The sequence below is a fragment of the Seriola dumerili genome, unplaced genomic scaffold (assembly GCF_002260705.1).
Source record: "Seriola dumerili isolate Sdu_G_001 unplaced genomic scaffold, Sdu_1.0 BDQW01000002.1, whole genome shotgun sequence".
In the NCBI taxonomy this organism is placed as follows: domain Eukaryota; kingdom Metazoa; phylum Chordata; class Actinopteri; order Carangiformes; family Carangidae; genus Seriola; species Seriola dumerili.
The window spans coordinates 2,948,539-2,964,812 of record NW_019174257.1 but is presented as its reverse complement, the minus strand read 5'-3'; the positions used below and the strand labels follow the sequence as shown (position 1 = coordinate 2,964,812).

The window sequence follows — 16,274 nt, the reverse complement described above, 5'->3', positions numbered from 1 at the left end:
ATTTCCACCATGCAAGCTAGATTTGAGCCTTTGACAAACTCAAGTATTTGAGCATCAGCATTCCCACAAAACTGTTTGTTGAAACTGCTACTCAAAATAATACAAGTAGCTCATCTTATATTGATGTAAGTGCCCTTAATCGTCTCTCACAGACAGAACAGAAAGTATTAAAAATGACAGTTCTCCTCAAAATAGAAAAAATGTCTTCAATAAACAAATATCAAAGCAATAAAGGAAAAGAAAAAGCGCAAATACTCAAAACCCTCCATAAAAATGTTTCTCGTGGGCTTGTTGAATCACCAAACATTTATAATTACTTTTCAGGCTAAACAAATTCAGTGTATTATCAGATGGTTACAGAACAGAACATGGATTGACATAAGTCAGTTCGGGTTTACCATTCATCAGCATGTCAATCCAAATGCTACTAATCCACTAATCTGTCAATGTTTTGTACTACCTGTCCTGATCAGGGTCGGGGCGGCTGAAGCCTGTTCCGACAAGCAAGCATAAAAACACCTCTTAAATTTACTCCCCTCCTAAATTTGTAGTGAACAATAAACAACTTTGCTGGATCATATATCATATATCATGTACTGCAGCACCCAGAACATTTAGTACATTTGATTTGTTACATTCTCTTCAGCAGGCAAATATGCACATTACTTGTCAAGTAAATATGTATATGGTTGAGCTTTTAATTTCTGTAGAATTTTGTACAGTGTCACTACATATGTTTTGCAAACTGTGCGCATAAAAAGCTGAAAAAAACATTTTCACATGGCATAACATTTGTTCAATGCTGATCTTGAACTTAGTTTAAGTGTCGTGATCGATTATCTTTTTTTTTGTGGGCTGGTAAACACCCTTTTTTTTTTTAGCTCACAGCTCCTCAAATGATCTGCACTGGTTCAATAGAAACTCAATGTCAGTATTTCAGACAAGGCATGAAAACCTCACTTCAGCCAGCTGACCTCAGTAGGCAGTTGTGTCTACAACAAAAGCCACAGAGAGGAAGCAACCTCTGCTGCTACTCAAATCAACAGCCTAAAATGTGTTTATCCTGACCATGACATATTCCTTAGCATAATAGTAATGTTTCAAATGAAGGACTTTGCTCTACCAAGCTTCTCAAAATCAATGATTTATTTATTTATTTTTCTTCTTTCCCTTTCCCTGAAAACATGGCACAACTACTTGAGCACAGCGGCAGCAAGATTTCTTGTAATAACATCAGGAAAACATAGCAGCAAGCTCATTTGGTGCGAGCGATGCTGAAATTATTGGGTGAGAGGATATGAGCTCAGCGAAGGTCTCACAGCGGGCGTCATGTCAGATTTTGAGCCCTCCGGAGGTGTCGTGAAGTGTCCGTGATGAGGTGTGTCCACTTGATAATGTCAGTGATATAACCAGGGTCTCGCCCACTCACATTTCTCCCTGTGTATAAGCTGTCTTTGTGTCTTAAATTAAGGAGGGGAGGTAGTGTATGTCAGATCATGAATGTTGGTGAAAAAGCAGTCCAGTTTGTGGCTGAGTCTACTGCTAATATTTGTGTTTTTTGGAATAAAACATAATTCAGTGTGTCACTAAATGAGCATTTTTGGTCCTTGTGATTTTGTACTGTGATTTGTACAGTTTGTTGCTGCCTCAATAAGTGTGCAAAGGCTATTAGCAGTCACTGAGTGTTTTATTTATTTATTTGTATTAAAATAAAATGTGTCCTCTTTTTTTTGCATGCCACAGAGTTGGGGGAGCAATTTGACCGTGCCAAAGCATATGTTTATTTATCCTCAGAATGTCAACATCCACTGCATAGCCCTCTCTGTGAACTGAACAAACACTGGTGCCAGGCTTTCAGCACTGAGCCAGGAATATTTTAATGTCTGGTAAATACTGTCCTCTAGTGCTCACACTCTAACACACACACACACACACACACACAGACTCACATGCATACCACAGGATTATGCCAAAAATCTTTTGCAGCGAATTGTTTCATCTTTAAAAACACCATAGACCTCAGTAACATTTCTGTAATTAAATACATTCATCACAAATGGTGTTAATGTAGGCCTGTCTGGTCAAACACTCCCTCCCAGTTATTTTCTACCAACGTGTGTCCCTGTGTTTTATAATAAAACTGTACACGCTGTATTGGTTGTGTCTTCCTCTACTGATGACCAGTGCTATGCCCCAAAACATGCAACAATAGCTACAGTTGGACCGAAACGTCTGTAACCATGGTTTTATTATCAGCTACTCTCAGATGGCTTTTAGCCGGGGCCGGTATAGTCTGCCTAATGAGGCACGTCACAATCGCAGAGTGAGCAGCAATAAAAAGGAGGGGATGGCCTATCCCTCCTCCTCCTCCAAATTACCTGATCAATCATTCACTAATGCCGATTTCACCTGGTGAAGTCATGTCGGCACAAGGTCAGTGTGTCCTGATCTTCTAGACAGCAGGAGTTGATGTGGATCTCGACGTAGACACAACAGCTTTGCAATCAGCCTGTCCGCCGGCTTCTGAAAGCCCGCAGGATATTAGAGATGTAAATGGAACATAATGGTGCCATTATAATTGTACTCATCCCGTTCAGCCTTTGATGGCAGTGTCTTTTCTCTGCAATCCTACACCATCTGGCTAAATCAGTGTAGGCAGGAGAAGCAGAGCCAGGGGTAGTTAGGACAACCAGTATTTGATTAGGATGCAATCATTATCTTTGGCTAGTGACATATCCCATTTGTTACGACTCAAAGCTGCGATTTGGGCCGAGCCCAGTTCGGGAACACCAATTAATGTTCATCAGATATTTTTACATCCATTCATAGAGTACAACCTTTATTTTGAGATCCTTCTAAAAGGTAGATAAAATATGTGTATATTAGATGTTGTGGTCCAGCCATCCAACAAACACTGGCCTTTTTGGGGTTTTTTTAAACAAAGGGCCCTGAGTGCTTTGTGTGGCAGCGGCACTGAACTTTAGGGGCATGCATGGTGACATTGTGTACTGATATCTGCAAACAGTCCTGTTGCATCAGATGACCAAACAAACAGAGTGGGTCATACAGACCTTGTAAACATTCACCTCTTTCAGTAGAAAGCCTCCAGTTTACAATGATCCACTTTACTGAATCCAAAACTCCCCCGCAACATTCAGTATTTTCACAATCAAATAGGACATTTAGAAAAGAACAGGACCTGTTAACAAAGACTTGTTTATTAGCCAAATTGGCCTGTAGAAATGGCAAACATGCCAGCCATTTGGATTGTGTTTGGTTCCGTTTCCACTCTGTATCTTACATATTGCAAGGAAAATCTGATTTAAATAGCTTTCTTTTTTTTAACAACAGCAGAGCAAAGTTTGCCGCAGACTGGGTTGTCACTTTTCATTTTAAACTGAATTTTAAACTCTGATTCAAGTTTCTCAGGATTTCCAAGGATTGCTCTTTATTTTAATCACACAGATTTAGCACAATGTTGGAAGAACCAAGTCTTTGTTGTGACAGAATCATAACAAAAAAAAAACTTGCTGAAATAGTTTTTGGTAAATCCAGTATTATGAAGATACAATATTTTTGAACATAAACATGAATTTACACAATATTTCTTCAAAAGAGGGTGTTCAAATATTAACATGCTTTCAGATGAATAAATCAGGACCTTTACAGGTTACTTCCAAACTGGCGACATCTGAGGGATTACTGATGAATCTTTTATGATCCTCACTTTCATCACGGTGGTGAGATTTTGGATGCAGTGTTATCACTGTGAAAAGAGGCATCTGGCTCCCATCTGGGTTTTGTTGTCTCCCTGCAACGCAAAACATATTTTATAAAGCAAGCAAAAATGGCACAGCTCTTTGCTTGTTTTTGCTCATCTGCTTTGCATAGAAATCTGTCAGAACAATCCACACACACACTTAAACACACACACACACACACACACACACACACACACACACACACACACACACGCACGCATGTTTATGCACACAAAATTACAGAGTATTTTAAAAAAGATAGAAAATTAGTATGAGCATTCATTTAAGCTCAGTTGAACTGGTTTGTGCAGCTCACATGGTTTTATGAACGTCCAAATCCATCTATTGTTGTGTTTCTGGTGTCGTCCTGAAAACTGGCAGCTGGCAGTGGAACTGGAATAGCCTGGCGGTAGACTGTATACTAATGACAAGACAGAAGAAAATGACAAATGATCTGAGTAAAAACAGCAGTCAAGATCAGTCACATGCAATGTAAGGATTTAGAAGTTTTGCATAAAAATGTAGGTAGCGAATTTTTCCTGCGACACCTCTGGGAATTTAATCTTCACATCCACGCTGTCTGCTGAGGCAGCAACAACTGATGCAGAAACCTCCTGCCTGGCGTTTCTCTCATGTTGCTGGTAGAAGCTGAGAAAGAACGCCATGCCTGGGATGTAGCTTTCAATTCTGGAAAAATGTAAAAAAGCTCTTTCAACAACACATGCCAGAAAATATCATAATAAACACAGAGAAGGTTTCTACCCTGCTCTACAAAGCAAAGACAGTTGCTAGAAAATACGAATGGAAATCATCTTTCGCTCTCTTCTCCAGCCCATGCGTCTCTGTTTTCCTCCCATTTTATTCATTTACTTTCTCCACACAAACTGCTAATACATTTTTATCCACTGAAGCTCACCTTCTGCCCATCTCTGCCATGGTTTCTGGGATCCTGGTCCAGTGTACTTTGGCCTTGAGTGTTGGCTTGGAACCAGGCAGATGTGCAGTTGCAGCTCTCATTGACATTTCATAGGACTGACATTCAGCTCCCCATCTGATGTGTGTCTAGACCAAACACAAGAGATCAATCGTGAGGGGGGAACTCGACATCACGCCATCTCGCACAATGAAGGAAGATGCTACAAATGAGTGGCCAGTGTGACATTTCCTATTACACAAGTATTTGTCATTTGTGCACAGTACACACGTGACGACTTTGGCACAGGACTGTATTTGCCCATATTCAAACTGGATGTTAATGATTGATGGATTTCTTTAAATGACCTTAAAGGCGAGGCCCGCATCTCATATCTTTCTATTATCTACAAATCCCATAAACACCCAAAGACAACAATACACTTATCGTACAAACAAGTATTCTCTGTGTATCTACATACTAACACACTAACTCCATGCCAGAGAACTCTACCCACCTCTGTGGTTACATTTCCTTTCCTTGCCATGAATAAGAACAGTGTACTTTATTCCTCTCAGCTTGTCAACTTAACAAGGTCGTGCAAAGACAGCACTTTTTACACTTCTCAAACTCTAGAGACTACCAAGGCTTTTTTCATTGTAATTAAGGAATTTGTCCCCCGGTGAAGTAGTACAGCTCTTTTATGTGGTAATAGCTTTTGGACAGTAGGAATAAAGAATATATGATACTTGGGTTACACAGCAGACAGTTCTTGCAAGAAGGACAAGCATTGACAATAACGTTAACTAACAACGGTATTATTTCAATTTTCAACATTTTATACATAATAAATATATACAACTCCTCTGCACTTCCTGTGTGTTTTATATCTACCTTTGCATCAACATGGGCATTCACAGTGGTGTCCATACACATCTTCCAGTTGGTATCTTCTCCAACCTGGGACACAATCAGTTGGGTGTTCTGAATATTTGCCTCGGGCGTGTAGTACACAGCTGCGTCATAACCCTCAGGCTTCTGGTTGCCACTCATGGCGAAAGCTTTGATGTTGAAAACAGCTTCAGGTGTCGCGTCCAAGACCTAAGGAGTGAGACAGAAAGCAATCCATTAGACTGTAATGAGTTTGTGTCCATCATGTCCAATATGTGAGTATTGATCCTCTATCATCCATTATGTGTGGACTCGTGAATTCATAATAATACCCAAGTGAAAGTGCATCATTGTGATTGTGGTTGTGATCTAACCAGTGAGTGTGGTGGACAATGGGGCCGAGAGAACAAGCAACATTTGCTGTATGTGTCAGATGAGCCACACTTTGTATGGAGTATTTTCATGCACAAAAATCTCTGCAGTCTAAACATGGTTCCCTTCCGTCACAGCAATCGTGGGATCATGAATCATGAATCACAGCTATTTTACTTGATTAGATTGCTCAGTACAAACTGCCTTATTTATCCAGTGAAACAAATTTCGGTTCTCTCTCTGTGGAGAATGTTCAGCGTACTTCCATTACATTGACATGATGGCTGTGATGAGATCGTCTGACGCTTGAGGCTGAGTCGGAGGACAGACCTACTCGCTGAATGGCCTCCTGTAAACACAATTTAGGAACAGGAGAATTGGAATTGATAAAACACCAGAGCAGGTGCAGAGATAATAACATTGCAAGGCTAGCCAAATACCTTGGAAAGCCTTCGCAGAGTCTCAAGCAGTTGGCGTGTGCTCATCGGATGTCTGGTTGGGCCGGCATTAACCTCAATGTGGATTTTGTCAACAGCTTTGATTGCCTGGGCTAATAAAGGTGCACAGGCAACGTTAGCAAAAGCTGAAGACAGAAATGTATAATAATAATAATAATAATAATAATAATAAATAGCTTTATTTGTATAACTTTTGCCTGTCTGGCGCCCAACCTTATTTTTTTTAGGAGAGGCAGCTTCTACGCTACATACTCTTTAAAATACAGAGTCAACAAAGTGCTTCAGAATAGGGAGTAAAGGGATAGGGAGGAAAATTCCCCAATTTGGTGCCATAGTAACTGGGAGATGAGCCTTCATTCTTAGGCCTGACATAACACGAACACGTGTACAATCTAATGCTATCTAATACATCAGCCTTACAGAAAATATGATCATTGTGTGGTGTAGAGAATCTCAGGGATGCTCTTGTTTAGCTCTAAGTCAGAGAGGGATGATTTGCCTGGAAGTCATTTTGCACTGGTAATTATGCAAAGTTGTGCTTTAACTTTCTGCATTGACATAGAGGTGTACCCCAGGGTGTGTTAGTACACAGTGATATCACTTTTGGGTGTTGTTACAGGTGCAACAGCGCACACTTCTGACTGCACCCGACCACGGCCATCAGTAAAGCTGAGTCTGTTGAGAGGTGAAACTTTCACTCAGAGAGAGAGCAGTGCAAAGGTTACACCTACTTAAAGCAGAAGCATAACTTTTCTAAAGGAATGAGGCTTATGCTTTTCCATCCTGCTGTCATCATGTCAAAATTGTAAAGTGATTTTTTTTTAAATTCCCACAGTAGTGGTATCCATGTCCAACCCCCCCTGAAATAGCGTGAGTGGACTCGTCTGCAGGTGTTAGCTCACTAATGAAATGCTGTAATAAGCCTACTGGGTGACTGGTTAATGTATGCAGCGACTGCAGCAGCAGTGTTCACAAATTGGGCAATAGAGTGGCATTTCAGCTCACACATTTCCCTGAGTAGTGTGTGTCATATGAGTTTAGCAGCACTCTGTGATGTAATGTATTGGGCTCGTTGTGCATACCTGGGACTACTTTGAATGCCATGTGGGTGTATCCCAAGAAATAGTACAGTGGGTATTCCTCATGATAATACTCTCTCCTCAACTCAGATTCCACACAGAGACCAGCTCCATAAATGTTACTCTCAGCGCACATTCTGGCTCTCGGATGCCAGATGTTTGGTGTCATGATCTGTTGGATTAGAAGAAACAGAACGATATTAATCCTTAAATATAAATCTTCATTAGCTGAACGGCAACAGTATTTTGCCAACAGGTGTTGACTGTACCTGATCTGACTCAGGCCTCACAACTGTGGGGCCCATGTGGGCAACTTCATCATTGGAGTCAATAGCGTTGGGCATGATTGGGGTCATTTTCGCCATAGCTGGTTCTTCAATGTTCCTGGAGACTGCATACACATTGGAGCTTTTGGTTGGAAAGGAAAATAAGAATTCTTAAATTTGGCATATTGGCTGTATTGTGGATAACATATATAAAATGTAAAGCAGAAGTGTATACTGTAACATATGTACTAGATATTGTAACCATTTGGAAGACTTACTTCTGATTGTGAGTGTCACAATTTGATTCAGAACTTTGTCCTACTTGGCTTGTATACTTTATATATTATTATATATTAAATCTAAAATATAACTATATGTCAAAATAAGCTACTTTCACAAATGGCCTATGGGGTCATTTTTTATGGGAGGACAGCTCCATTATGAACCACACTGCACTCCGTGAATCGATTCAGAATTTTAGAGGATAAAAATCATGTTTCTTAGGTGAACCAGTTTTTTTTTATTCCCCACACCCTTAAAAAATACCTGACTGAAAGGATTTCAAACTCTTTTTTGCATGGATGAAAGTCAAGTTCAAACTTCTTTTCTCGGACGTTGATCTTGGCAGAAAACTTCCATGGAATAGCGATAGGGTTTTTGGCCTTCAGCTCAGAGCCACACTGAAACAGTTCTGTGTTGATCCCGTAGAAAACCCAAAAATCCTTTGTGTAACTAAAAAAAAGAGGAGGCGATTTCAGTAGTTGTAACTCCACAGTTTGAAGATAAATGGTATACAAAGGCAATCTGGCAACAATGAAATGATTTCCTTCCCATAGTAATTACTAAACATGCTGGAAGTTTATCTTCTATAAATCAAAGGAACAGTGAATATCTTTACCCAACAAAACCATCGGTCTCCAGTGAAATTTCAGAAGTCAGGAGTTGTCCAAGATGTTCAGTCAGTGGTGGATTTATTGCAGCTTTAGCTATGCAAAAAAATAACATTGATAGAACTGTAGATCAATCACTTATCAGATCATAAATTTAATACTATTTAGATTTGTGAGGTGATCATATGCTGTTGGATTTCTGTCCTCACCGTTAACAGTGATTCCATTGAGTGTTTCATAGTATTTGCTGATCTCCAGCGGGAGACCCAGCGTGGTGGCTTGGAAGTAGCGAACCTCAAAGATCAAGAAAGGCTTGGTCCGATGCCACGACACTCCCTTCTGTAAATTCTCAATCACAGCCCACAGAGGGCTTTCTTTCCCTGCAGAGGGACTGACAGCCTGCAGGTGAGATAACAGGACAGCGGCATGTAACAGGCTTTGTAGATCGTTTAACAGCATAATGCTTTTTATTGACGCCACTGGTTTTGACATGGATCAGATGGATCACTGGTAGTGTCTTTGTTCATTTATTCTCTCACCCTGATGATATTCTGAATGAACTCTTTGTTGATATCAGCAAAGAACCACTCTTGTCCAGAAGCGCGTGAATAGGCGGAAAGGACTGGTTTATCACTGGGAAGAATTTCCCAGTTTTTAAGCTGAAATTGACGCAGAATAATGGTCACCAGAACACATACACTGATGCATCGTAGTACAGATAATATCTTTTGGCCTTTATGTTTTAATCCTATACTCACCACATTGAAAATAGCCTGGAAGTCACTGAAACCTAGATCTCCATTAAATCCAGGGATGCTGCTACCAAACAACTCCTTAATTCCTTCAGGACGGATACCAAACTGTAGCATGCAAAGAAAAGAAAATTACTACTCTTCATGACTTGGAAGATATAATAAGTTTAAGTTCAATGCAAGTCTCAATAGTACTGTACCTCCAGTAGCTGCAGAATTCTCCCGATGAAATAAAACTTTCCTTTCATCATGATTTCAGTGGGGAAGATGTTTGTTGCACTTCTTAGCATGAAGACTTCCGCTGCTGTGCCAATTAGGAAATCATCTGCACTGGAGAAAAGAGTAAATACTCATACAACTGTTTCAGAGAAATCTCAGGATCCAGGCATTTGTATTTGAGCGTACCGTTAAACCAGTCCATGCGCATTGCTTTGCTGTAGTGGTAGCTGAGACGACCAAATTTAGGGGCCAGGATTTTCACAGCTACATTGCAGGCAGTGGAGCTATTGCAGACACCACAAAAAAAGGGGATTGTGTATCACATAGCGTAAACAATGAAATGCCGCAGTTGTTTTTTTGTAGTCATACTCACAGGAAGTGATTGTCGGGAGTACTGGATCTGGCAAAGCTCCTGAGGTAGGAATATGCAAAACTAACAACATGAAGGTCTTTTTCCTGCTGTAGATGAGCGGTCACCGTGGACACCAGAGCCATTGATGGCTTAGTGTCAAACAGGATCATGAAGGCCAGCATGCGGATCTCAGTGGGAAGGTTCTTTTGCAGCAACAGAGCCATGGTGATGTCCTGGACCTGACAACAGAAGTATTATAATGATTGAGGAGTTCAGAAAACTCACACATTCAACCGCCCACTGCTGAAGTCATTTCTGTTCCGACACAGTCACTATAATTTGCTGTGCAGACTATGAACTTTGAAAGGCGCATAGCTGTAAATGTGGATATAAATAGGAAAAGATTATGTAGCTCCACAATGTTGTTGAAAATTATCATTTTTACCTGCCACAATGAAGAAAACAAAATAAACTTTTCTATTCCGTTCAGAAAGTTGAATTTGACTATGGAACACAGAACATGCATAAAGCTGTGTTTAAAAACAAAAAAAAGTAGTCTTCTAATCTTCTTGCACAGTATCTGCTGTCCTTACACTTTGAGGGTCTCTGGCAGCTATGAGTCTCATAGACTGCACAGCAGCACTCAGCACACGAGGCGGCAGATCTACAGGGTTGGCGGCCACTCCGGGGAGGAAGCGCATGATGGTTTTAATGCTGCCGGGATGACCAGCGTTCCCCAGAGCTTTCAGAGTGATGACCATCTCCGCCTCATTGCCATTCTTCAGAGCGTCCGTAGCCATGTCCAGCAGTGGCTTAGTGCAGATGTGAAGTAAATGCACATTTTTATTCAGCACATTTTAAATATGTTGATGCTATTAACTTAGTCAAACCACACACTTAAAAAACTTTGAAGTGTGTTAATGTGGCATGGCTGTCTCCAGAATTTATCAAAGGGAATCGATTTTTTTCTTATTTTGAATACCTGAACAGCAGTGACTGGGCAGGGTGTATAATATGCACAGTGCTTGTAGACCAGAGAACCATAGGAAAGCACCACAGTATGCCACAGATAGATATTTGATTTACTGAAGGGCATGGTCAGGAACATCTGCAAAACAGAAAGAGAGACGGTTTGATGAGAGAATCTCTTGTGGAAAGTGTGCATGGTATCATTCGTCAATATGCAAACAATTTCTCCAACTTTACTTTAACTCACTTTAGCCATCTCAACAAACTCAGGAATAGCTTTGAGGTGGTTAATTGCCAATAAAAGGGTTTCCAGAGCTTCTGTTGCAGAAACATCTCCAGCCTCAAACCTCGTTTCCAGGAACTTCAGGATTCTGGCATCGCCAACCTCAACAATCATGTCCAAAAACCAACGTCTGATGTTTGAAAAGTGAGAGAAAATGGCTTAATGAGACAATACTTAAAATAGGGAGTATCCGTCATATTAAGTAAAAGAGAAAAAAAGGAAAAAAAGCTGTAGGAGACAAGGTCAGATGTCTCCTTTAATTGCTCTTGTGCAATATGAAATACAAGCTGTTTCAATCTTAATGAGCAGGGAAAGCAGTCTTTCACTCATCACCTTTCTGTCATCGTGCCTCACTTGATGATAAATCATTCATCAGTGGTAATGTACCAGACCAAATCCTTCCTGAACTAAGTGGGAGGATACTCTTCAATTACCTAATCAGTTGAAGTGGATCACTATCAGATTTTAGAGATGGCCTGGGACCATTTTGTTCGTCGTCTTATGATATTATAATGAAAAGCTTGGTCAAAGGTTATCGATGAAGGATTTTCACTTCAAGTCTTAAACACAAGGTTCTCAATGGCCGAAAAATTTCACTTATAACTTTAGAATTAAAAATTTCCTGGGTATATTGGGATAATGATGGATAATGGACTGGGATAATGAAAGGTCAACAGGTTTGGGGCAACAATTACACACCCACACACCAAAACTAATTACATTTCCACCAGACAAAGCTCTACTTTGTGCTAATTAACAAAATGTTACCATGCTAATATGTTACAGTAAGAAGGGTGTTACGGGTAACTGTAGGTCACAGAGGCTTGCATATGAGCTGCTGTAAACACCTCCCAAATCTCAACAAGGATTTGTGCAGATCTGCGCGTTTGCAAGCAAGTTGATGGGGTTGCTTCATTTCCTGTCAGGCCATATCCTGTGCATGTTAGCCTACATGCTGCCCAGAAAAAACGTAATTCCACCTTTTATTCTTGTTTCAGAAACCTCAAGAACAAGAGCAAATGGAATTGCTTTTCAAAAGGTCAATCATCAAAAAAAAAAAAAAAGCCACTTCTTATGTTTTGCTGAATGCGATGTTAAAGCCTATTCACACTATGATGATGATACCAACCTATGTTCTTCATTTCCTGCAAATTGTTTCCACATGTAGTCCAATCCTTCATAAGGCGTCACTCGCAGGAGTTGATACAGCTTTATAATGTCTTCAGTCGTCGCACTGTCGATCTGATAGCGATTAGCCTCAGCCAGACGCTTGATCAGTTCAACAGCCTGGAAAGAAAATGAGAGGCTGCAGCTGCTGAAAAAAATTAATCTCGTGTTTTCATTTCTGGAACGCTTTAGCATACATGATTTTGGTATTTGTTCCCCATTACACACATTACAACATTATTCAATTGCTTTAGTTTCATGCCACTTATAAGAGATACTTAACACTTTTCAGCTGATTTTAGAAAAGTGAAATTATTTGATATATTTAACATCTAAAAAATGTAATGTAATGTTACTCCTAAGACACACATTTTTATCATTATTACCTTTGGTACTGGGTCTTCCAGGTTCTGCATCAAAAGGGGGACATTAGCTGCAGTGTTGACAAACTTGTAAACAAGGTTGCCTTTGCTTTCCACTGGCCCAAACGTGACAGCTCTCACAGTGTCAGTCACACCGAGTAGCACTATTTCCTTCCTGCAGGAGGAGTTATTTTAAGCCGGCGATTTGTATAACAGACAGGCATTGTGGATGAGCAGACATAAAATGCAGTTTTTTTGTTTTTTTTTTTTTTGTTTTTTTTTGTCTTACGTTGCTTGCATCTTGAAACTGCCGCCCTTCACATTGAAGGGACTGAAGTGCTGTCGCTCCAGGCCATGAGCCCTGGTAATGAGACCTTCCTCTGCTGTTGGTTTGACTGTGTAAACATATCTCACTGTTGAAATGACAGATTCCCCTCTCTAGATTGGAGCACAGAAAAAAACAGAAAAAAACAAAACAAAAATACATCTGACTTTGGTGCGTTTAATTTATATTTGAAGAATCAGAGCCATCTGCAGTGAGGCAAACAGACCTGTTTGGAGACTTGGTCGAGCACAGCAGTAGCCATTCCCCTGTAGATGGCTGCTTTCTCCCGGCAGTTAGTCACATCCACAACCTGGGTGATGGTCATGTCCTGTGTTTCCTTGTTTTCCTCAGTAGCATAGTTACTCTGGCACTTGCCATGGATGCCAACCTACAAACAAATCTAAACCTTGTTAGACTTTTTTTTTTATTGTAGTTTTATTGATGCTGTGTGGAATAAATGAAGAAGGTGCAGAATAGAGCAGTTTTTGTTTGTCTGTCAGTGACTCACCTCCTCCAGCTCATAGATCCTCTGTGTGGTCTTGACAGTGACTTGGAAGAAACCCAGTATCCCTCTCACAATGTTGACTACAGTGTCAGAAATCTCAGCAGAGGCACGGATGTCACCAATGTGTCCACTGGTGTAGTCAAACATGAAGGGTTTGATGAGCTGGGCAGCAATACGCTGGGTGAGCTTTGGTGAGGCGTTAAAGCCGCTTTTCCCCGGGAAGCCATTGAACTCCTCCAAGGCTAAATCTGAGACCTTTGAAGCAGAGATGGAAATAAGAAGTTTCATCTCTCGTGTCATCTCTCATTCTCTGCTCAAATTCATGTCAGACGAAAAGTAAGAGAACAGTATTTATCTGTTTTCTTTTAATGGATTGTTAAAGCTCAGAGTTTGATGGCAGCATCTGTTGATCACTGACAGATGACAAAAAGGTGCTGCAGAAAGAGCAGCAGATGCATCAGAGAAAACAGACACACAGTCCTGCACAGCTGTTGAACTACAAACATTTGTAACAAACAGTTTCTGAACTTTCAGCACTTTCAACGTATAAGTCATTTATACCACAATCTACATGACTCTGTCTTCAAACGCCTGTTCATCCTTTCAACAGGTGTTCATTAAAACGACTTCCAAATCATTTATGACACATGAATAAATGATAAATTACAAATGATGCACTGCCGGTTACTTTGTTTATGAATCAGACATCAAATTAACAAATCAACAACCTGTCATTGTTTACACTGTACTACACAATCAGAGTATTTGTGACATGTTGAAACAACATACTGTATTCTGCTCCCTTTTTATTACCCTCTATTCTCACGCTTACCTGCAAGATGAATGTTTGTGCAGACACACCAGCAATCTTAACCTTGCACATCATTCTCACACCAGACTCAGCAAGGTTTGGCATGCCGAGTCCAAATTTCACCTCTCCCTCATATTTGTACTCGTAGGTCTTCTTAGGGTTCAGGCCGAGCTCTGGAACATGTTTCCACAATTAAATGTCATCTCACGTGTCTTTTTTTTTTTCTTTCTTTAAAGATAATTTTTACTTTTATGATGAAGACACAAAGACTTACCGTAATGGACATTTTGGCATGCTGAAAGACAGAAGTCAAACATAGTGTCAGTATTAGAACTTTTGTGTAGTGTCTCCATGAGCACATTTTATATTTAATTTGCGTTATTTGTGGCTCGACTGATCCCAGGGAAAACTTTAAAATGGGGATAGCACTTGTTTCAAGCACATTAAAAAGCCAGACACAAAACATGAAACAGTGAATTAAACAGTAAAAACTTGAAAAACCGAATTACATCATTGCAACCCAAAAAAACAAAAAAAATAAATATACACATAAAAACAGGTCAATAACTCAAGTAAAATTTCCTTTATAACCTGTCACCTTTCTCCGTTAATGACACCTGACTCACCTCTAAAAGTCCCTATTTTTTTGTTGTTCTTGCCTAAATTATTTTTGCTGCTTATTCATGATTGATCAACAGCAAATAGATCAATATATTACATTTCCAAATATCTATTTTAAAAAGTATCTCACATGTTGAATGGTGGAATAAATTAAAAGTAAAGCCCCAGAGAGATAAGTAAAAAGTAGAAATAGTCAAATCAACCCCCAGATTATGAATCATTTGAAAAATCTCAAACTGACTCTAAAATCGCAAAATAATAATAATGAAGCTCCTACAAGTGAAATAATATGAATGACACAATTAACACTTACTTGCCAGGGCCACAAAACAGCAGAGGAGAAGCCCCCGCATGGTAAAACTGAGGAGTGGAAGCAAACATATCACATTTGTCCTTTATATACCAGCATGGCTTTTCACTGGGGACTGACTGATATAAAGTAAACACATGTCGTCCGAACTAGAGTCACGTTGACCTGTGACATTGTCAGAGTGACACAAGTAATACAGATAACTGTCTCAACAGTTTCTCGCAAAAAATAAATGAGTTGTGTAAAATTTACCTAACTCTAACCCTAACAACTAACAACCACTTATTGATTTTACTTAAAAATGAGATTACGGTATATCTCTGAAAGTGTTTATATCTGTACGTCATGAAACTCAGAACTCAGAACTTGGCTTGTTTTGTGTATTTAAAAAAATTCAAAGCTAAAATCTAATTTCCTATCACTCAGAAAACAAGTAAACAGGTTTTTCACAGCTGAATGGAGGGATAAGCCCAGTGGGATCAACATCTGTTCCCTCAGTGAATCCCAGACAAATGGACTTAAAGAAGAGAAGATGTTGGCTGGTTTTATTCTTTCACTTCTTGAATATTAGTGCAAATCCCAGTCTTACATTTTTATACACTGTCCCCTGGCATCATAAAGCTCTCCTGCTGGATAAAACAGAGTCAAGCAGTGTGGAGAATCGCTGCTCTTCATGCCAATTTTAACAACGTGCCTCCACAAACAGCTCTGCTTATATGTGCAGTTCGAGGGTGATGACATCAAGCAGCAATCAGCCCAAGAGTCTGTTCTTTCTGTCTTTTAGGGTTATGTTCAGATTGCACAACACAGGAGTCCCTTGTGTAATCGTAGTTAAGGATTCTCTCAGCTATCATACCTCTTTTATTCTCAGGCTTCAATACACCTGACCATCCACGTTTCTTACTGTTCATGTCAGCGTCAGCCACTAGAGGGCTCTAACGTCACATTTTTGTCCTAAACTTGTAGCA

General features: G+C 39.9%; 1 protein-coding gene across 1 annotated transcript; it reads right to left on the bottom strand.

The window, feature by feature from the left end:
• Positions 1-1,724: 1,724 nt before the first annotated feature.
• On the bottom strand, positions 1,725-15,349 carry LOC111221953 (vitellogenin-like). The gene is made up of 28 exons (XM_022745595.1): positions 15,310-15,349; positions 14,650-14,670; positions 14,397-14,548; positions 13,568-13,819; positions 13,286-13,447; positions 13,024-13,172; positions 12,759-12,909; positions 12,335-12,492; positions 11,170-11,335; positions 10,936-11,061; positions 10,547-10,765; positions 9,975-10,192; positions 9,788-9,885; positions 9,583-9,707; positions 9,389-9,490; positions 9,170-9,289; positions 8,840-9,029; positions 8,639-8,726; positions 8,287-8,472; positions 7,744-7,882; positions 7,478-7,646; positions 6,378-6,487; positions 6,200-6,286; positions 5,569-5,775; positions 4,678-4,823; positions 4,310-4,448; positions 4,078-4,182; positions 1,725-3,811 (listed from the first exon to the last, which is right to left on the bottom strand). The coding sequence occupies exons 1-27, from the start codon at positions 15,347-15,349 to the stop codon at positions 4,084-4,086; spliced, it is 3,819 nt and encodes a 1,272-aa protein (XP_022601316.1). The 3' UTR covers positions 1,725-3,811; positions 4,078-4,083.
• Positions 15,350-16,274: the final 925 nt, after the last annotated feature.

Coding starts and splice junctions, on each gene's coding strand:
- LOC111221953 (XM_022745595.1), bottom strand. CDS start 15,349: ATGCGGGGGCTTCTCCTCTGCTGTTTTGTGGCCCTGGCAA. Junction 7,883..8,286: donor TTTGAAATCCTTTCAGTCAG/GTATTTTTTAAG, acceptor TCCAACCAAAAG/CTCCAATGTGTATGCAGTCT. Junction 6,287..6,377: donor CTCTGCGAAGGCTTTCCAAG/GTATTTGGCTAG, acceptor TTGTGTTTACAG/GAGGCCATTCAGCGAGTAGG.